The following is a 20749-nucleotide window of genomic DNA, read 5'->3' as shown; positions in this document are numbered from 1 at the left end:
TATATACTTTTTTAGTTCTACAATTATGAATTAATTACGTTGAATCTAATTTCTCATAATTATCCTGGCATATTTCTGTTATCAGAAAAAAAAAATTGACAGCTAAAATTAAAGACTAAAAATATAAATAAAAAATCATTTCAGTATTACCTATTTATTAATAATTTTGTTAACCGATAATTTAATATAAAATTTTCTACAAAAATATGGGTGTTTAAAGAAATTTTGTGGGCTTAAATAACCCCACTTTAATGAAAATAATTTCGTGGACCATTTTATGTTTTACATAAACAAATCTTTGTTACTTAATTTTTTTTCTCTCTTTCATTTTGAATATTTTTCCCCGTTATTTTAAATGGGCTCATAGAAGAGAATTGTGCAGTCTACATGATTTTCATTAGAATTTTATTTGTCTTTTAAAGTAATTTCATATGTGGTTTAAGTTGTAAGAACCAAAAAAAACAGGGGTCTTAATAAGGATTATTGAAGGCCCAATAGTGCTACTCAAAATGAAAAAATAAAAAATAAAAAGTGTATCGCTCTTGCAACCGAATCTTGAATAATCACGGATTGATTGTTTTAAAACTTCTCCATAGAGTTCAAAATTTAACAGTGAGAACTATAACAACTAAATTTTCAAAATTTATAAATCTATTACCCTCTAATTTACGATGTTATTATAACCATCCAATACATATTTTGATAACTTCTTTTTTTCCTCTTTGTCTCTCGGTCTTTATTTCTTTCATTTTAATTTTTTCCTTTCCTTCTCTATCTATTTTACTCTTTATAATTTCTGTCGACCTCAATTTCTACTTTCTTCCTCTTTTATCTTTTCTAAGTTGCTCTCAGTCTCTCGATTCTTTTGAATGCTTGAAAATGAAATAAATTTCCATTTTTTTGATACGCAATCAAACAGGAAAACAGGTCGTCAATTCGCATGAAGTAGGTAGCTAAATTTATTTTCCTCCAAAATTATCCACGAGTTCGACTTATATTAATGTGTCACAATCTTCCAATCTAATAATGCAAATTGAAAGTTCCGATGATATTTTTATGATTAACTTGGGGAAAAAAAAATCTTGAGAGTCTCCACTCGTTTGATTCTGACTCTTCCATGGATTCTTTGCTTTGCAAACTTTTCTTAATTGTATGGTTAAAAGATTAACAGTTAGGAGTGATAAAAGAACTTATGTCTGTACTAAAAGCTAAAGATGAGATTATTTGAAACCACTAAATTGTTTTTTACACCCATCATAAAAATATAATAATTATTAAAATTTTAAAATCTTAAAATTGCCCATTAATTTTCTTCTCTTTCTTACAGTGCTTGTTCTCCCTCAACATCACTTTTTGCAAATTAAAAACTTATGGTTTCACTCTCTTTGGCCATGGATTTTTTTTTTTCATAAATTCCACTACATTTTATTTGTGGCATTTGAATTGCGATTTTTTAATTTTATTTTCAATTTGAAGCAAAGATTTGTAACTTTACACAGATTTATAGGAAAACAAAAAATTTGTTGCTTTCGTGGTTACTTAAAATTCTTGATACTCATTTTTGGATGGTGGATTTGTTCCTATAAATTGAAGAAAGAGTAGTTATTAACTTATTATTATTAAGCTGTTGGTCAAAGAGCTTTTGAATAAGATCAGTGAGCCAAATGGTTTGCTGAGTTTAGTAATTCAGCCTCTAAAATTTCTAAGCGAAGCATGCAAACCCCTTTGGCCCTGAGAACCCTAGTCTTGAAGCGGTTCGAGCCACTAAGCCTTGATTTGACATTGGTTATAGCCTATAGGAAAATTAATTTCAATTATTTATGAGATTTCACATTCATTTGTAGACGAGAAAATCGAAAGAATTGATTAGAGCTGAGAGAGAGAGAGAGAGAATAGAGGTTAATTAGGTAATTTTATCAAAATTAATTTGATAATTAATATTTTAATTAAACAAGAAGGCAAAGAGAAGAAATTGGTGAGTTTAAATAACTCCACTCAAGGCTAAAACATAAATTCTCGAACGTCAAAAAATATTTTTACCCTCTAATTTACATTATTTCATTTTAATCCTCTAATGCATTTTTGTTCTCTAGTCTTTTTATTTATTTTTATCTCTTTTCTCGGCCTTTTTTTCTTCCATTTTAATTTTTCTAGCTTGTTCTTTTCCGATTCTTCTTTATCTATTTTACTCTCTATTTCTCGGGACCTCAATTTCTATATTCTTCGTTTTCTACAGTTCCGAGTTTGCTCTCAGTCCCTGGATTCTTGAATGATTGATAAAATGAAACAAATTTTTGTTTTTTTTTCCCACTCAATCAAACAAGCAAACAGGTCACCAACTCTTCCCATGAAGCAGGCAACTAAGTCACGTTATGTGATTTAGTGATAAATGCCTAGTACTTCAGGCTAATTGCAAGTCCACTTACGGAACCATAGCAGTCAATGACACGGAAATTTCAAATGATGGTCCAGAATTCGAAATGATCGGGCACGGAAAAATTGCCAAAAGGCAAAAGGTGTGGTCATAAATACATTTCAATTTTAAATTAATTAGATTGGAAATATCGTATGAATAAACAGCGGACCTTATAGCAACCAATATGATATCATTCTCTTATGCACATTTCGTTTTCTTATGCATGTTTGCTGCTTTGCCATATCATGCCAAAATCAAGAAATTACCCATTTGTAAATCTTTGACATAAGAATTAGTTAAATAAAAATATAAAATAATAAAAATATAAAATAATAAAAATAAGTTTGGTGATGTATTCATTTAACCACTCATATAATGTCACATCAATTGGTAGTTTGGTACAAAAAAATTAATAGTTATAACATTGCCCGTTTGCTTTATTCAATCACAATTTTCATACCACATCACTTTATAGTTTGTGCGTATTTATGCAAAGTTTCTTTTTTTCAACCAAGTTTCTTTTTTCAACCCCCTGATTACTTTAATTCAAAAAAAAGAAGCTTGGATTAGTTTAATTTTCTGTGTTGGGCGCTATTTGAACTTATTTATACGACTTTTATGTGTTAACTCTCTTTATATGGACATGTGTATTATGGGTGATGATGTCCACCCCACTTTTAGAAAATAATTACAAAAAGTTTTCATTATTTTTAAAAATTTCAAATAAAGAAGAATTCAAAAGAATTAATCAATTAAATCTATCTTAATTTATTTTGTTGTAACTTAGTTTTTTTTATATGGGACTAATAAGATTACTTAAACCTAAATTTAAATTGACTATTTTTAATTAAACTGGCATAATGTCTTTATGAGAAAATACTCATTAAATTATTAGGCTGTCAAATTTATGTCATTTACATGTAAAATGTTGAAAATTATTAGGCTTCATTTAAGAAGCTAGATTATAAGTCACAAAATTAAGTATCTAAAGTATTAGATACAAGAACAAATTTTTTTTTGGCCCAATGGGTCATTTTATGTCATAAAGCAAAATAATTAAATAGAACTTATATTAAAGCTCCTTTAATGGTAAAAAACAACTAAGAAAAAAAATATAAGAACGATTTAATTGATTAATTACATTATTTTTTTTGTTGATTTTTATTTATTAGAAAAATGTGTATTTATTATAAATATTTTTTAGAAGTGGGATGGGTTTATACAAATAATTGGGTGGAAATATCCCACCCTTGTACTATGTTGTATATAATATATGGCCCCTCCAAAATCATCTTAAAATTTTTTTCCAATTATATTGCCTTTAATGCCAAAAATACATTTTTTTTTAAATAATCTCCTTTTTCAAATATGCTCTCTCAACAAAAATAAAAAACACTAGCTTCCAAAATTAAAAATAATCAAATTTAAAAAAGAAAACAAGTTTGAGCAAATTAACTGTATAGATGAGACTACAAGAGAGAGAGAGAGAGAAACAAATTTGATTCAATTGGTTTTGTGCTAGTAAGGGAACTAAAACTGAATTTTATTGGCTTTTCTTGAGTTGCAGCAAATGATTCAACCTTGGCAAATCTTTCTTTTGACTATAATACCATTAGTAAATAGTAATTAAAAAAATTAGCTTTAATTTTTTTAATAAATATAAATATAATTTAAATAGTTTAACTTGTCTATTAGTCAAATAATATTAAAATTTTTTAATATACAAAATAATTTTCAACATATAAATTATGATATATTTGAATCATAATTTGTATTTATTATAGAAGTTCTAAATATATCTTTGGTTAAATAAATTTTACAATTAATAAAATGTATCTAATTTATTAACAATATTAAAATTATTTTATAAAATATTGAAAATAACTTAAATTTTGATTTATTTATTTTAATATTATGCTTCTATTTATTTGGCTTAATATATTATAAGATTGTAAAGTATTCAAATATTTTTTAAATATTGAAATTATTTTAAATGTATATATTATACATTTACTTTAATATTATTCTTCAATTTATAATGAAACATTGGAGTTAATTTTTTTGAGTTAATAGAGCACCTTAGTCAAAATGAAGTCTTGGTATCCTTATTGAAAATATGAAGGTTAGTATGACCATTTCTTAAAATCTTAAACGAGTAGGTGCCTTTTTCCTAAATGTAATTATAATAAAATAAGAGTTTTAGAATAATTTTAGAGGGTCTTAATAATTCCACTCGTTTGCCATTATAAAAGAGTAGAATGTTTAAAAAAAAAAATGGTGAATCATTCTCAAACTTTATAAATCTATTATCCTCTAATTTATTTACCGGATATGATTATCAGTCAAACAAGCAAACAGTTTATCAATCTGCACGACGTAGACAGCTAAATTGATTTTCCTCGAAAATTTTCCAGGAGTCCGCGGAGCTTATGTTAAATGTGACACAATCTTTCAATCTAATAATGCAATTTGAAAGTCCACCTGCCTGGGGGACCAACCCCAAGCAGTTAATTAATGACTTTGAAGATTTGATGTTTGAAAGTGATGAGCACGGAGATTTCTTGCAGAGAAAGTGAGGTCATTAATAATTTTCAAATATACTATTCCAAGTTGATTATATATGGGCAAACAGAGGATGACAATATAAATATCAAGCAATATTATAACATATTCTTGCAAAGCAAACTTCCTTTTCTTATAATTAATTAATATAACTTCTATCGACAGAAATGAAATCAACTATCATGAGTGTTTCGGTTGCCATTCTTTTCCTTGAGTTATTTGTTGTAGCTGCCATGATCAACATCAGCTTCTGCAACGGCAACTCTTACGTGGGTTGCATAGACAGTGAGAGAGAAGCGCTTCTAAAGTTGAAACAAGATCTCATAGATCCTTCCAACCGTCTTGCCTCTTGGAATACTGGTGATGGAGATTGCTGTAAATGGGCTGGTGTTTTTTGTAGCAACATCACCGGTCATGTCCTTCAGCTCAGCCTCCAAAATCCTTTTAGTTATCTTGGAGGTGACTTACGAGAGGTCAAAGCTGGATCTAATTACGAGAGGTCAAAGCTGGGTGGTAAGGTAAATCCATCTCTGGTTGATTTAAAGCATTTGATTCACTTGGACTTGAGCGGTAATGATTTTGAAGGGATCCAAATTCCCAAATATCTTGGTTCTCTTGAGAACCTAAGATACCTCAATCTCTCTGGAGCCAAATTTGCCGGAATGATTCCTCTCCAACTTGGAAATCTCTCTAATCTGCAATATCTTGATCTCAGTGGGACATTTTTGAGTAATTATGATTTACACGTTGACAGTCTTTCATGGCTATCTGGTCTTTATATGCTAGAGCATCTCGATCTGAGTCAAATGAACCTTAGTAAAGCCTCTGATTGGTTACTTGTCACAAATTCACTCCCTTCTTTAAAAGTATTAAAGCTGACCAAATGCCAACTCTGTCACTTTCCTCCGCTGTTATCCGCAAATTTTTCCTCCCTTAAAGCCCTTCATCTTGCAATCAACAATTTTGATAATTCTTTGTTTCAATATGGCAGCTGGGTTTTCGGTCTCCGTAATTTAGTCTTTATTGATCTGAGCTCTAATCAGTTTCAAGGTCAAATCCCCATCGGACTAAGAAACTTGACATCTCTTCGACATCTTGATTTACGTTTCAACTATTTCAATTCTACAACACCAGGCTGGTTGTCTAAGTTCAATGATCTCGAGTTCCTCTCTGTTGCATGGAATTCCTTGCAAGGTACGATTTCATCAGTTGGTCTAGAAAACTTGACTTCTATCGAAACACTCGACCTTTCTGGAAACTCTAAACTTGGAGGGAAGATTCCAACCTCATTTGCAAGACTTTGTAAGTTGACATCAGTCGACCTCTCGTTAATCGATTTGAGTCAAGACTTCTCACAAGTCTTAGATACTTTCTCTTCCTGCGGTGCATATGCACTAGAGTCACTGGATTTGAGCATTTGTCAAATTTCTGGTCACTTGACAAATCAACTCCTGCAATTTAAAAGTCTGCACACTCTTGAATTGGGACACAACTCTCTTTTCGGTCCACTTCCACCTGCTCTAGGAGAGCTTTCCTCTTTGAAAAAACTAGATCTTTCTAATAACATGTTGAACGGTTTTATTCCATTGTCTTTGGGAAAACTTTCACACTTAGAATATCTAGACTTGTCTAACAACAAGTTGAATGCGAGTCTTTCTGAAATTCACTTTGTCAATCTAACAAAATTGACTTGGTTTTCTGCATCTGGAAACTCTCTAATTTTGAAATTCAATCCAAATTGGGTTCCTCCTTTTCAACTCGAAACATTGCAATTGAGGTCATGTCATTTAGGGCCTCATTTTCCATCGTGGCTTCATTCACAAAAGTATTTGTCTTTCTTAGACATATCCAACACAAGAATTACAGATACTATTCCTCGTTGGTTTTGGAATTCTTCCCATTATCAGGAGCTGAATCTCTCAAACAATCAAATCTACGGTGTTATTCCATATTTTGATCACCGTCCATTGCCTTATCAACCTTTCGAGTTTGGTTTACTTGATCTTTCTAATAATGCTTTATCGGGGTCTATTATTCATTTAATATGTAATGGGGATAATAAGTCGGTGATCATTTCTCTCAAACTCTCAAAAAATTACTTTTCTGGAGACATACCAGATTGTTGGATGAATTGGCCTCATTTGCAGGTGCTGAATTTAGATGACAATTACTTTACTGGTAACCTTCCAATCTCAATTGGAACTTTAAGTTCTCTTAGGTCACTGCACCTTCGCAATAATCGATTGGCTGGAATATTTCCCGTGTCACTTAAGAATTGTTCGAGTTTGATATCTCTTGACATTGGAGAAAATGACTTTTTCGGCAGCATTCCGACATGGGTGGGAGAAAGATTTCCAAGATTGTTGACTCTCAATCTTCGATCAAACAACTTTCATGGATCTTTGCCAGTTCAACTTTGTCATCTAACTTTTCTACAGATTTTAGATGTTGCACATAACAATCTCTCAGGGACCATACCGAGATGTATCAACAACTTCACCGCTATGGCGACAATAAACTCATCTAATCAGAAAAACGCTATATATTACTTTGTTACGAGAGGCAATATTGTCTTTGAGGACGCATCCGTTGTGACAAAAGGGCTTTTGGTTGAATACAACTCCATTCTTAATTTGGTAAGAAGCATTGATATTTCCAAGAATAATTTCTCAGGAGAAATACCTATGCAATTGACAAATCTTGAAGGATTGCAAACCTTGAATTTATCACACAACTTTTTCGTAGGAAAAATTCCAGAGAATATTGGAAATATGAGATCAATTGAATCCCTTGATTTCTCAACAAATCGACTTTTTGGTAGGATTCCTCAAAGTATGTCAAGTTTATCATTTCTTAATCACTTGAACCTGTCAGAAAATGACTTGTCTGGGCAAATTCCTTCAAGCACTCAGTTGCAAAGCTTTGGTGCATCTTGTTTTTCCGGTAATGATCTCTGTGGAGCGCCACTTCCTGATTGTACAGAGAAGAATACTTTTGCACCTGAAGTTCCGAATGGAAATGGAAACGAAGATGAAGATGCAGATGAAGTGGATTGGTTGTTGTACGCAAGCATGGCACTTGGATTTGTGGTGGGTTTTTGGTGTTTCATTGGCCCTCTACTTGTCAACAGGAGATGGAGATACAAGTACGGTCATTTCTTGGATGGCTTTGTGGATAGATTTTGCTACTTTGTAAGAAAATGTTACTAGATTTTTTCATGTTTTCCCTTGTGTTATTTTATGTAATTTTTTAAAATTATTGTTCTATATACTGCAGATAAGAAATGAAGTGTTATACAATAGAGGGGAAGGATTTTACATTGGCGGCCTCTAAAATTTTACAAATTTTCAAACCAAGTTTCACAAATTAGCTCAACTTAGCAAGGGTCCAGATTTTTGAATTAAATGCAAAAGTAATAGAACTAAATGGGAGAGCTGTTGATTTGATAGTTCAGTCTTTTATATAAAATTTATGTTTCTTCCTCTTAAAGAAAATTGTTCTTTCATCAGATAAACTTCATCCTGCATTGCTAATTTGTTCGTGCAATCAGAGAAACATAGAGCTGAATCTAATGAAGACTAGATCAAGGTGAAGGATGCTTTCAAGAGGAATCACAGTTGAGTCACTAAAATCACAGTTGAGCCACAAAATTTGTAATTCAAATTATTGCCGCATACATGCTAATAGTTTACCCATACTCTCGCAAACAATTTTGAGGACTGACATCCCATTACAAATGATTACTGATAACTCAAATTTATCAACCTTATCTTGCTAAAAGGCCCTAAACTGTGCAAGTATTACAAACTCGGATGGTTCCATATCATCTATCATAACAACAATTTTTTTTTTTTTTCAAGCAGTCATCATCTCATGGCAATTAAAAGATTGGCATAAAAGTTGTAGGAGTTTGGAAGACGTGCCTGATAGTAGCCTACAAGTCTCTGAAGTTCAAATTTAACCAGTCAAATTGGCCCATAGAGCTATTCGAGAAACTGAATCATTCCACTTAGATTTTTTGGGCGCTTTTTCCACTAGAAGCTTGATGGTAGCCCATACAAATTAGTCTTTGGGAAGTACTTTCTGCTTGAAAATATTTCAGAATCAAGATGAAATACTCCAAGAGAATACTAATATGGATAATTTCAGTCACTTGAAGTTTCCTCATTTTCTGGAAATACCAATTGCAAGTCTTCATTGTCTCTGTAAACTTGAACAAGTGCGGCAGCCTTATATACAAGCATGCCAAACATGGCTGCAACAATCTGCGATAATGGGAAAATTAATAAACACAATTTATGTTAGCAATTTTAGGGCTTCATGATCAATTTGAAAACTTATACAAACAGCCGCAGACAACACTAAAAATTATTTTAATTGCTACCTGGAAATCAAAGAAGGCATTGGCAAAATACCGATGAGACAGAACCCACAAACCATATATTGTAGCCGGGATTACAAGCCTTGGAGATGAAAGAGCAAGGCTACTTCCCTTGAATGATCTCTCTAAGAAGTACTTAAGGTCCTCGCTTCTTATTCCAATTCTACCAAAGAAAAAGAAATGTTTGCTTATGCAAGGAGGAGACAGAAAACAACTTAGCTACAAAGATGCCATTAAATTTAAAAAAAAAGGGGGGCAGAAGATTTAATCTGTACTCCTTGGACTTCTTTTGCATGAAAATCTGAGGAACCATTTCCTTGGACAGACGGTCTGCATGTTGGAATAAGAGCTGAAGGTACAAGCAACTGCACTGGAAATGAGGTTTGTTAAACTACCAGAATTAGGATCAGTAATAAGAACAGATGGTCTCCTGCTGTTAATAAACCTTTTTTTCAGTTTTCTGTCAAAAAAGTTGCTAAAAGCACTGCTCGAGTTCTCGGAGTTTTTCGCTTCCCTAAACTAGAAAATGAGTTATATCTTTAAATTCTTTGAGCGCTTTGGAGTCCCAATTAGACCAAATAAAGATAACTCCTCCACAAAGAAAACACTCAAGGGAGTCTACTAAGTTGAGAATACTTTATAGAAGATATCTATCCCCATGGACCATTTCTCCAGCTATTGATTTTTTAGGCCAAAAAATCCTGTGGACGACTAACAGTAATTTTTGGTGGAAACTTTACATCTTACATTATCATGGCTTCCTTGCATTATAATATCTCTATACACTTATTTTTACATTATTGGCAGGTAAAAGGTTGGATCAAAAAGTTCCGTCCAAATCACCAGGTATATTGGTATTATTGGCAGCAGAATCTACCATTCTTTTAGATAACTGATTGCACTATTTACTATTGCTATTATTCATAGACCTTTCATTTGAATCATAGCTCAAAAACTAGGACTCAGCACCGAGCTTACAATTTGACAACCGACTCACCAACATATTAATTTAACAGATATTAACCTTCTTCTAAAAAAATAAAAAACAGATATTAACCTTAGTGAAAATAGATCAACTTACCCAGTGATTCGGAATGCTAAAGACCCTAATAAAAGTTCCACTTTCTGTCTGGTCCTTGGCTTCAGGTAAACTATATTATTCAAAGACGAATCCTAATGTGTGCTTATCTGGGGCAAAGAAATGGCAAAAGTACAAATCATCTGTTTTTGCATTGTCACAATGGTGGTCATTTTTTCAGGCAGCTAGAATTTCTTAAGTTATTCCAGCTTCTAGCATTTTTCAGCTTTCAGAGATTATTTATGCTTTTGGGAGGAGGGGTGGTGGGGGGTGGGAGAAGCTAGAGTGTTACAGAAATGTTCAGTTATGTCCACTTATTTGGTGAATTGGCTTGAAAGAAATTGAAGGACGCTTTGAAGATTCTGAGGAAGACATCATCTTTTTGTGGGAAAGAGTAGGATTACTAGCTTTTCTTTGGGCGTCATTAGAAAGGAATTTCGAGATTCTTCTTTCTTCTTCATTTGTCTAAACTGGAAGCGGTGTTCACTTAGCTCAGTGCTTTGGATTTGTTTTTGTTATGAGATCATTTAGTCATATAGATCCTATAATTATTTGGTCATATTATCAGCATTGAACTGTATAGACTTTTTGTGATCTTTAGGGGTTCTTTCTTTGTGGACTCCTTGTTCACTTTCTGTAATGTTTTTCTTTTTAATAAAAAGTTTTATGTTTCCCATCAAAAAACACCATAAATAAATATATGAAAAATAAAAACATCAGCTTACCTGAAAAGAACTCCAACCACATAGCTAAAGCCGCCTGTAAAATTAACAAGGTCATTTCTATGTAAGCCCAAAATTTACAATATTTCATGAATATCTTACTTTACATTTAAAAAAAAAAAAAAAAAAGTGAATCCTTCCAATAGAGTAGGGAAGAAAAAAAAAATTTGCCTACTCTGTTGCAATTTGTAAAGTCAAATACTGAAAATATATAAAAATATAATAAAAAGTAGGTTTGAACCATTGTCACCAAATCCTCATATTCATTTCTAATCCATACTTCCGTTAAAGAGGCTAGAGAAAGGTCTGATATAAAACATTTTTTAAACTTGAAATACTGGTGCTTTACTTTTCTGTGAGATATTACCTGGACTGAGAGCGTTATCAAACAATACCCACTCCAGGCAGTTCCAATGCCAACTGACAAGAGCATCAGTTCCCTCTTCAGCTGCAAGATCAAAGTACGAAAATCAGCATCGTAAACAGCTTTTGTGGTACTATGTTGCAGAAGCTAGCTTTTAGGTAATAACACAACCTAAAAGTTCAAGCTGAGAGATAAGAGCCTAAGACTACAGAATCTAACACGTACCTCGCATGCAAGGCATGTAAATCAAACATAACAGGAACATTGCTATAACAAGAAGCAAACTCAATGTTCTAATAATGAAAGTAACACATCAGAAAATCCAAATACAAGACAGCTTGATCAAACTAGCTCCACTAAAAGTTAAGCAGATAGGTAGGACTCCAACAGTAGTTTTCAAAACCAACAAATATAAATATAAAAATAAAAGCATCCTGGAACATACCCAGTCTGCGAACCCTTAGTTCTATTACTGACTTTAACATAAAACTGAATCCCTTAGGTCCTATCCTGGTTACTTGGAGATCCAATTGGAGAAATATTGGTTTCAAAACAGAAGCTTAGGTAACCAAATTTGCAGCTTCATTTGAAAACAGACATCTCTTGAAATGCCATTTGCCAACAGAAAAATATGAACAACCTTTAACCAAAATACATTCACATGGTGAGCATCAGCTCATTCAGCTCACAAGATTAAAGTTACAGATTTAAATATAATGAAATCATAGGCCTAGAACCAAAAGGAGAGAAACCAGTCCGCCCTTGCACATATTTATACAATATGTTCATTTATTAATCAGTTTTTTCAAAGTTAGTTAGATAACTACAAACAATTTATATTTCAAATGTAAAGAGAATCTAACTTTAAAAGAAATAATGGAGCTAGAACTGAACAGAAAGATCCCAATTTCAGGCATTGACATCACATCAACAACCAATTAACCATGAGAAATACCGATTTGAAGAAAGGTATCATACAGCTTCATATTTAAGAAGGTTCAGTCTCTTCCTTCTTTCACTGTCATCCTGCAAAGCCTGTATTTACATGCATTGGTTAGCAGTATGAAATTGCAGATATAAAACTTAAAACAAATTCCCATACTTTGCTGAAATTGGGAGAAAGGGAGGGAAGAAGGATGAAGAGATGGGAAAGAGTGTTTACAAGCAAGCCCATTATAATAAAATGATAGCCAAGAAAAAGCATACCTTAGCAGAAGGTTTCTTATTTATTGGTGCGGAGTTGTCACCTAATAGCCACTCATGGGTTTTCAGTAATTTCAAAAATCCATCATCATTGTCACTTTCTATGACCTACAAATATTAGTACCATCAATAAAAGCACAAGCAAACTAAATCACCTAAGACACCAGAATAAAACAAACAGAATGTCATACACTTAGCAATTAAATTGAGGAGCCTTAAAGCAGAGAGTAGCTAAAACCAGTATGGAAATATGTACACACTTTAATTCATAAATGCGTCAAGAGTGGAGTTGATGCCACAGTTTAATGCTGAAGAGGTGATATATGAGAGATCAGAATAAAGCATCTGCATCGTCAACTGCTTGAAATTTCAATGGAGCTTTTTAACAACACTGGGACCGAATGAGTCCTCCTTCTATAAACACCAGTTCTACCCCAGTCTAAGCCTCAATTGTAATAAGGAGCTGCACCTTGGGCGGTAATTTATTTCTCATAAAAGCCTAGAAAGGAGAGTATACAAGCTACTGCTAATTCTAACAGAACACAGGCTTGGCGAAGTTTGAAAATCCTTCAAGATATTGAATGAATCAATTTGTTTTTTTCCCCCCAACTTGGCATAACTACATTATTCAGTAACTTCTTATTTGACACTCATGAAACTAAATAAATAAATAATTTCGGAAGATTTCTCATTGAAACAGCTAAATTGCTGCATTATTAGTGACAGAACCATTCCAGAGTCCATACTCCAAAGTCAGAACTTAAGAGACTCTAAGAACCACAAAAAGTACCGAGAAAGATGCTCTATAAACCAGAATTGTTTGAAATTATCATACTTCTATACCACTACAGAGAACACGAAGCGAAATTCTAATTGGCAATTGCATATCCCAAAAAAAAAAAAAAAAACAGAAAGAAAGAAGAATACGATACATTCTTATGAATCAGAATCAAGTAAGCCCTGGTGAGCTTGTTCAGAATTGTCAGCAAATTTCCCAGCATCAGCATCAAAGTCAACAAATTTCAGAGCCCCCATCAGCCAAAACATATCAGAAGTTTTGGAAATAAAGTCACCATTCAATTCTCTATCTTTAAAGAACATTTGCAGAACATCCTCTTCAGCAACTTCACACACTGAGAAGTAATAAAAACATAAAAACTGGAATGGGAATTGACTGGGTAGCATTAGAAGCGTCACAAAAAAGGGGTGGTGACTGACCTGGACGACTGCTTGTTCTTAAGAGAGAAGAAGAGAATGTTGGTGATGTTTTCTTGGAAAGCGGCTTCTGGGTATGAGGAAGTGGAGAGAATATTGGGAAATGAGAGTGAGTGTAGTTTGTTAAGAAGCTAATTCTTGAGAGAGCCTCCATTTTTGTTGGGACTTTCTGGCTTGTTGCTTGGCTAAGCCCCACTCTGGTTTGATGGAGAATGGTTTGGAACAAAAGAGGCGTCATCGCATTCTCCTGTCGAGCACCAGCACCGCCGGCCGCTCGCTATTTTTCTATTCATATAATTAATTGTGAGGGATAATTTCATGGGAATCCGTGAGGTTCACTTAATATCAATAATACCATATAAGTTCTCAATCAACATTTGAACTTGTACAGTCATAAACTCTCCAAATTAATAAATTCCCACATGTTGGTTTGTAATTTTATGATTCTTATAACTTTGTGACAATTTATGTCAGTTTGCACCATGGTGTAATATTTCAACAAAAGTGAGAAAAATGTGAATAACCTTTTATAATTTTTTTTATTTTATTCATCTTTATAATTAACCTATTTATTAAGTCATATGTCATTTATCTATTAGAATGAGAAATTTTATTTTACCTTTACTTAGAATACCACCATATTACTTAGAATGAAATCTTTAGGGATATTATAAACTAGAAAGTATTGTATTAATAATTTTAATATGGTTAAGTTTTCAAATATTCTCTTGTGAAATAACAATCTTTAAAACACTCCCAAACTGATAAGTGAAAAATGAGAGTGGGTTAACGAAATTGTTTTTGCTTTCTTTAGAAAAATAGGAGGAAAGTTGAGATTTACAATAAATTTGAGAATATTTCGAAAATTATTATTTCACAAAAGAGTAATCCAAAATTAACCACCTCTTACAATATAAATAAAAGAAAATGCATCAAGATGGTAAATATAAGCCATGTGGACTTTCTTGTCACTTGCAAGTTGCAACAGAAAAAAAAAAAAAAAAACCAACTACTTGATTGAGTTAATTAAAGAACAAATTGAGTAGAGACAGTTCTTTCCTTTATAAAATGTAAGTACAATACGTATTTCTCAAATATTAATGTGGGTTGAAAATCTAAGTTGTGATTCATAGATTTTATGTAGAATCTGATTGTAATATCAGTAACGAAAAAAAAATACCAACAAAGTGTTGGCTCCACTGGCAATGGAGTCCCTTTAAGTGGTTTGACTGAGTTTGCTACCCAGTTCGAGTCACAGGGAAGTCTCATTTGTTGAGAGAACTTGTGCCTCTCAGTTCGAGAGGAGACTTCTAATCTAGATTGTGGTACAGGCTTAAAGGTGACTTCCACAGTTGGGGCCCTCCCCAGGATACTTTGTGATTAATATCAAAAAAAAAAATCAGTAAAGAAAAATATTATGTATTAATATTTCTAATTGATTACGGGAAGAACAACGAAGGAAAAGCTTTCCAGAATATTAGCAACAATATAAACAAATATTATGCTAATCAATGATTATCTTCGCTATCAGAACCGTATGAAACCAGACTTACTGTTACAGGGCATTTATTATGATCAGCATCACCCCTATTTCTTTTCAGCACTGCAGGTTCCGGAGATTTTTCTGCCGCATCAATTTTTTTCATCGTATCTGAAGACGATTCTGCTGCCACAATCTGAACATCTTTCTTCGGTTTCTTTGCCAGCGGCATCACTTTCATAATCGAGCTCAAGGGACGAGACGCTGGATTCTTCTTCCCAATAATTACTCTTTGTTGATGATGATCATCGTCATGGCTTATTAATGTTTCCTTGGAAGCAACACATTGTGCTGCCACGGCTGCCCTAAAACGCCGAAGCTCCAGGGCCTCTTCGTCAGCAAGCCGCCGCTCTTTTTCCTTCTTATACGACTCCCATCCGTCAAGAAACTGGGCCTCGTCTTCGTCCAAGAATTTCGGAGGCTTGTGCTTCCGGCGGTCCTCGAGATCCTTTTTCTTTTTGGCTTTGTTCTCGTTCAGTATCTCGTGAAGAGGCCTGTCTCTCTGTGCTGTCCCTCTTCAACTCTTTCGCCTCTTGTCTTTTTGGCTTCATCCAATTGTTCTTCTGATATAAAGTTGATCCTCAATGCATTAGTGCTGGTTGCTGTTGATTGTTCATCCGCCATCTTCAAGATCAATCGAAATCAAAATCCAGTATACCAAAATCGAAGTATCTAGAGAGGGAGTTAATTAAATATATAATTTAGCTAGAACTTTAGACGATGATCAGTATAACGATATGTGTGGATCCGACTTACTTATGTTAATGATTATGAATGACTACTTTGTGCTAGTGCTACTGGGACTCCGGATATTAAGTTGCCCGAACCCAAGTTGGGAAAGTACAAAATACAAAATCCTAACTACGTTGAATTCCAAGGTTTTAAAAATAAAAATTATATGTAATTAAATTCTTTTTATCTATAAACACACGTGTGATAAAAGATTGTAAAAGCCTTGTCTCAGCTAATTGACAAATACTACAAATCCGTTTCAATTCTATAATTATTTTTTTATATTTTTAGTTGTAATTTTAGTTATAATACATGAAAGATTATTTTCGAATAGATAAATTGTTACTTGATTGAACAAAATCCTTATAGAAATTGGAGTAGCTAGCGGCTCTCGGTTCACTTATTTCACGAAGAAAAATTAGGAGACCCAACTAGCTAGAGATATATGATCAAAGATATTATTGTCCCTGAAATGGCAACCGTATAAAGCGAGAATTGGATTGTGAAATATGTAAGTTATGGACCAAAGAAACAATTTACAGCCACCATTATATTATAAGGAAGTTACTCCCAAAGTTGTAACATTTGTGGGAAAAAAAAAAGGACCCAAAGTTGTAAGATGTGTGGGGAAAAAAAAAGGGTGAGGCGGTTAAAAAGTAAATAAAAGTAAAAGATGCAGCTGGAAACAGAGGAACATATATACACGTGTGAGAGAGTGAAAGAAGCTGTAAACCGACCTGAAACCCGACCCGACCCACGAACCTGACCCGATTGCATCTCACGATTCCGGCCACCTCACCGGTCTAGCAAGCTATCAATCGGAAGCCCGTGAGACGCTGATCATACCCAAGCCGTCATTACCGCTTATCGCCGCCGTTTCAAGTTTGAGAAATCGCAGCCAAAACTCGTCACCACCGCCGTTGATTCTACCGGAATTTGACCACGCCACCACCTCAGTTTTGTTCCTCATGACGCCTTCTTTAATTCCCGACCATCCACAACCACCGGGAGTCATTGTTTCGCCGCCAGCCAATTGTTAGAGTTTCGCGGTTGTTGAGCTAAGTTCTGATGCCGTCACCGCGCGTTAGAGTTCACTGCAGGTACCACTGAACTCAGCGTGGCCAAAAGTGTCTAACATGTGCTTCTTGGCCAACGTTGACTGAATTCCAGTCACCGTTGACCCACGAGGGTAATTCGGTAATTTCACATTTTGAGGGTGATTTTGTAATTTCTGAACCTGTAGATATTTTAGTAATTCCTAAAATTGAGGATCAGGTGTAATTACGATTCCGAGAGTAATTTGGTGATTTATGATTTTAGAGTATTTTAATGATTTACAGACTCGAGGGTATTTTAGTAATTTTATCGACGCAGGAGTTGTAAATTATGGGTAGATGTTCGTTTCGGTTTTATTGCATAAATTTAGTCATAATTTCGATTTATGGAAAATAATTATATTGTTTCTTTGATTTGGGAGGATCCGTGAGCGAGAACCAGTCCGCGGGCGTGGACGATAACCGAGTGTGAGCATCGTCACTGTGAGTTGAATATACAAAACATATTTTCATAGTTAATTATGATAGTAAAGCATGTTTGCGAAATAAGTATTTTAAATGTTTTGATTTAATAATTTTCTCGAAATGGATTTTATTCACGCATTGATATTATATTAAAATGTTTGGTTAATGGTTTTCTGTATCAACTTGAATAAAATATGATAGTATCTTAAAGATGAGAAAAGTGGATTTAGATGTGACAATGAAAAGAAAGGTATGATTTAAAGTATTGATTAGAATGTATATAAATATGAGTATAGAGATTGTTTTTAAAATCATTGGACAATACCCTTCCCTCTAAATACTGTGAATCTGTGATACAGATGAGATGAGAGGCCTTTGGGGCCCATCTGAACACACATAGAGGTTTTGGGTGGTGTGTTTGGGAGCTTTTGCTTTTTGGGGGCTTATGCATGCAGTATGATGATTACAGAGATACGGATATTGAGATACAGATAGATATTGAGATACAGATAGATACTGACATACAGATGAGACATATGAGATATAGGCCTTTGGGGCCTGTTTGAGTACACACAGAGGCTTTAGGCCGTGTGCTTGGCGCTTTTGTCATTTGGGGACTAGATTATGCATGCACATGTATGATGAGATATGAAATGGTATTTCCTTGTCTATTCGTGTAGCTCCGAGGCATGACGGTACCTAAATAATACATCATTGCTCGTCCGTTGAGGTCTAGATACGACGAGATTATTCCCTTGGGTACTTGTTTGGTGACGATTTTTAGATTTATATATTCTATATGATATTGTGATATGATTCCGTGGTTATTAGGTACGATATTATATATGTTTTTCAAGGTTAGTAATATGATTTAAATGTTAAATTATTTATTATTGGTTTCTCGCATATGGTTTGATGAAATTGTGTTTGGAAATGATATGATTATTTCTTTTAAAGTATGAGTTTATTTTCAAAAATTACTATCCACTCACTAAGCTCATTGAGTTTTATACTTATCCAGTTTTTATTATATTTTCCCCCACCAGGAGGTTGCAAGTACACCCAACCCACCCATCAAGTGTAAATATATTTTGAGTCTTGCCCATATGTGATGGTGTTAAAAGATATAGATGATTTTTGTTAGGACATCCTGATCATCTCACTCTTTTGGGATTGTACAATTTTGTTATATTATTCTTTTGGGATTAAGAATAAACTGATGTATATTAATATTAGTTATAATATAATCTTTTGACACTTTGGAGATATTTGGAGTAAAATTCAGTATTTTTGTTGAGGATGTTGATCATTGAACTTGGTTGTATATTGAATTTTTTTGGGCAGTGTTATATTCATATTTGCAGATTGAGAGTGTTATATTTATAAAGGAAACTCTATTGAATTTTCAGCAGAATTCTCACTAATTAGATTATTATCAAGTTCGTTTTCATAAGACTAGATTGACTTGCCCGGGTGAGCTTTGGGGCGGGTCGTTACAAAAGTAATACTAAAACAAGACATGTTTATTTATTTCTTCCTTTTTTTTTAAAAGCCTAAAATCCTAAATAGAAGATTCAAAATTAGTGAAGGAACTGCATTCGCACTGCCTTATAAATTTCTCTACAATGATCGATCTACCATTAAAAAAAATAAAAAAGTTTGCTCAAATTTATAAGAATATACAATCACTTTCACTTCAATCAGTCATAAAATGGGCTTCAGCTCCTACTCCTAGCAAGCATTTTCAATACTAGTTTTGTTCATTACTTCGGTAAAAGGTATCGATGCAACCAACTGAGTTTTCAACGTCAAGGACTTTGGTGTTGTGGCCGATGGCATTAAGGATAAGGGTGGCAAAACGAATAAACGAATCGAATTCGAGTCGAATTGTAAATGAATTGGGTTAAAATTCTACAGATTCGGATTCAATTCGTTTATTAAACGAATTGAAATTTCAGGATTCGGATTCGATTCGTTTATTAAACGAATATTCGGTTTGATTCGTTTATTATTCGTTTATCCTTAACGAGTCGAACCGAATCAAATCGAATCAGGATTCGTTTAGAAAAATATAATTAATAAACAAAATTAAGCAAAATAAAATATAAAAAATCACAATTTTAACATCCCACAACAAAATACAAGTAACTCAAACCATATTATGCAGTCATCTAAATACCAAATTACAAATCCCTAATAATACAAATAACAATAATTAAAATTCATATGATAAAATAAGGTAATTTCTTTAATTCTCTTCATTTGTTTTTTTCACCTTGAAAACAAAAATCCTACACCAAAAAGTAAATAAAAATGTTATTAACAATTTAACATATTGCAATATTGATAATAATCATTGTAAAATTTCAAAATTTCAAAATATCAAATATATACAAATTTGTAGTATTTTTAAGGAAATACTAATTAAATAAGACAAAACTTTACCTATCACACTCACACAAATCCAAGGATTTGGAGCAGTGGCAAAACGTAGCACTTGCTGGATGTAAAAATTAAAAAGAAAAAGAAAAGGATTTGGAGAAGGAAATGAAGGGAAAGAGATTGCAAAATGTAGTTGTGGCGCCTGAGTTGCTAGGAGATGAGGGAAAAGTGCGTGTGAAGTGTAAAATTAGGGTTGGTCTTTTGGCTTTATGTGTTATGCTTAAAATTACAATATTAACCTTCATATTTTAAAAAGTTTTCAAATAAATTTAAAGATAAAAAGGTAATTTAATTAAACGAATAACAAACAGGTCGATTCGTTTATGACCCATTTATTAAACGAATCCTGAACGAATAAACGAATCAAAATCTTCAAACCCGCATTCAATTCGTTTAATTAGCGAATCGAATCGAATTCACCCATTTATTAAACGAATCAATTTTTTCAAACCCAAACCCACTTAATTCGCATTGAATTGAATCGAATAAACGAATTTTGACCCATATTGCCACCCCTAATTAAGGATGATAGTAAGGTAAGGAAAAATAAGATCCGTATAAAATAAATATTAAT

At 33.2% G+C, this 20749-nt stretch overlaps 3 protein-coding genes and 3 long non-coding RNA genes across 14 annotated transcripts in view; 2 read left to right on the top strand and 4 right to left on the bottom strand.

Moving 5' to 3' along the window:
- The window catches only part of LOC102624420 (uncharacterized), a 53784-nt gene extending 39564 nt beyond the window's left edge, over nucleotides 1-14220 (bottom strand). Inside the window, exons 1-6 of one of the 6 annotated variants that reach the window (XM_052431810.1) lie at nucleotides 13945-14220; nucleotides 13689-13859; nucleotides 12730-12836; nucleotides 12502-12558; nucleotides 11527-11607; nucleotides 11163-11196 (exon numbers count right to left, since the gene is read on the bottom strand). In XM_052431810.1, coding sequence (XP_052287770.1) covers nucleotides 11163-11196; nucleotides 11527-11607; nucleotides 12502-12558; nucleotides 12730-12836; nucleotides 13689-13859; nucleotides 13945-14179 — 685 coding nt within the window. In that variant the 5' untranslated portion in view covers nucleotides 14180-14220. Of the gene's footprint in view, nucleotides 1-11162; nucleotides 11197-11526; nucleotides 11608-12501; nucleotides 12559-12729; nucleotides 12837-13658; nucleotides 13860-13944 lie in introns of all 6 variants that reach the window. The other 5 variants (XM_052431814.1, XM_052431809.1, XM_052431811.1 and 2 more) reach the window with 5 other exon arrangements.
- Nucleotides 5058-8326, top strand: LOC107177495 (receptor-like protein EIX1). 2 transcript variants are annotated; one of them, XM_052431806.1, is made up of 2 exons: nucleotides 5058-7614; nucleotides 7724-7891. In XM_052431806.1, the coding sequence occupies exons 1-2, from the start codon at nucleotides 5146-5148 to the stop codon at nucleotides 7751-7753; spliced, it is 2499 nt and encodes an 832-aa protein (XP_052287766.1). In that variant the 5' UTR covers nucleotides 5058-5145; the 3' UTR covers nucleotides 7754-7891. The 2 variants fall into 2 exon arrangements, with proteins under 2 accessions (XP_052287766.1, XP_015386839.2); XM_015531353.2 differs by adding an exon at nucleotides 8255-8326 and having other exon boundaries at nucleotides 5085-8169.
- LOC127899071 (uncharacterized) lies at nucleotides 8601-11155 on the bottom strand. 3 transcript variants are annotated; one of them, XM_052431818.1, is made up of 4 exons: nucleotides 10441-11155; nucleotides 9635-9729; nucleotides 9363-9522; nucleotides 8601-9243 (listed from the first exon to the last, which is right to left on the bottom strand). In XM_052431818.1, the coding sequence occupies exons 2-4, from the start codon at nucleotides 9670-9672 to the stop codon at nucleotides 9124-9126; spliced, it is 318 nt and encodes a 105-aa protein (XP_052287778.1). In that variant the 5' UTR covers nucleotides 9673-9729; nucleotides 10441-11155; the 3' UTR covers nucleotides 8601-9123. The 3 variants fall into 3 exon arrangements, with proteins under 3 accessions (XP_052287778.1, XP_052287777.1, XP_052287776.1); XM_052431817.1 differs by having other exon boundaries at nucleotides 9635-9724; XM_052431816.1 differs by having other exon boundaries at nucleotides 9635-11155.
- Nucleotides 14221-15344: 1124 nt separating the features above from the next.
- On the bottom strand, nucleotides 15345-17087 carry LOC127899072 (uncharacterized). Its single transcript, XR_008050885.1, has 2 exons — nucleotides 16951-17087; nucleotides 15345-16105 (listed from the first exon to the last, which is right to left on the bottom strand). It is a non-coding gene; the product is annotated as an uncharacterized LOC127899072 (long non-coding RNA).
- A 522-nt stretch (nucleotides 17088-17609) lies between these two features.
- Nucleotides 17610-18999, top strand: LOC112498542 (uncharacterized). The gene is made up of 2 exons (XR_003065826.2): nucleotides 17610-17751; nucleotides 18780-18999. It is a non-coding gene; the product is annotated as an uncharacterized LOC112498542 (long non-coding RNA).
- An 813-nt stretch (nucleotides 19000-19812) lies between these two features.
- Nucleotides 19813-20348, bottom strand: LOC112498543 (uncharacterized). The gene is made up of 2 exons (XR_003065827.2): nucleotides 20179-20348; nucleotides 19813-20024 (listed from the first exon to the last, which is right to left on the bottom strand). It is a non-coding gene; the product is annotated as an uncharacterized LOC112498543 (long non-coding RNA).
- Between the last annotated feature and the right edge of the window lie 401 nt (nucleotides 20349-20749).

This window comes from Citrus sinensis, chromosome 8, assembly GCF_022201045.2.
Source record: "Citrus sinensis cultivar Valencia sweet orange chromosome 8, DVS_A1.0, whole genome shotgun sequence".
Lineage (NCBI taxonomy): Eukaryota > Viridiplantae > Streptophyta > Magnoliopsida > Sapindales > Rutaceae > Citrus > Citrus sinensis.
Note: the sequence above shows the minus strand (reverse complement) of the source record. Positions and strands in the feature narration are given on the sequence as shown.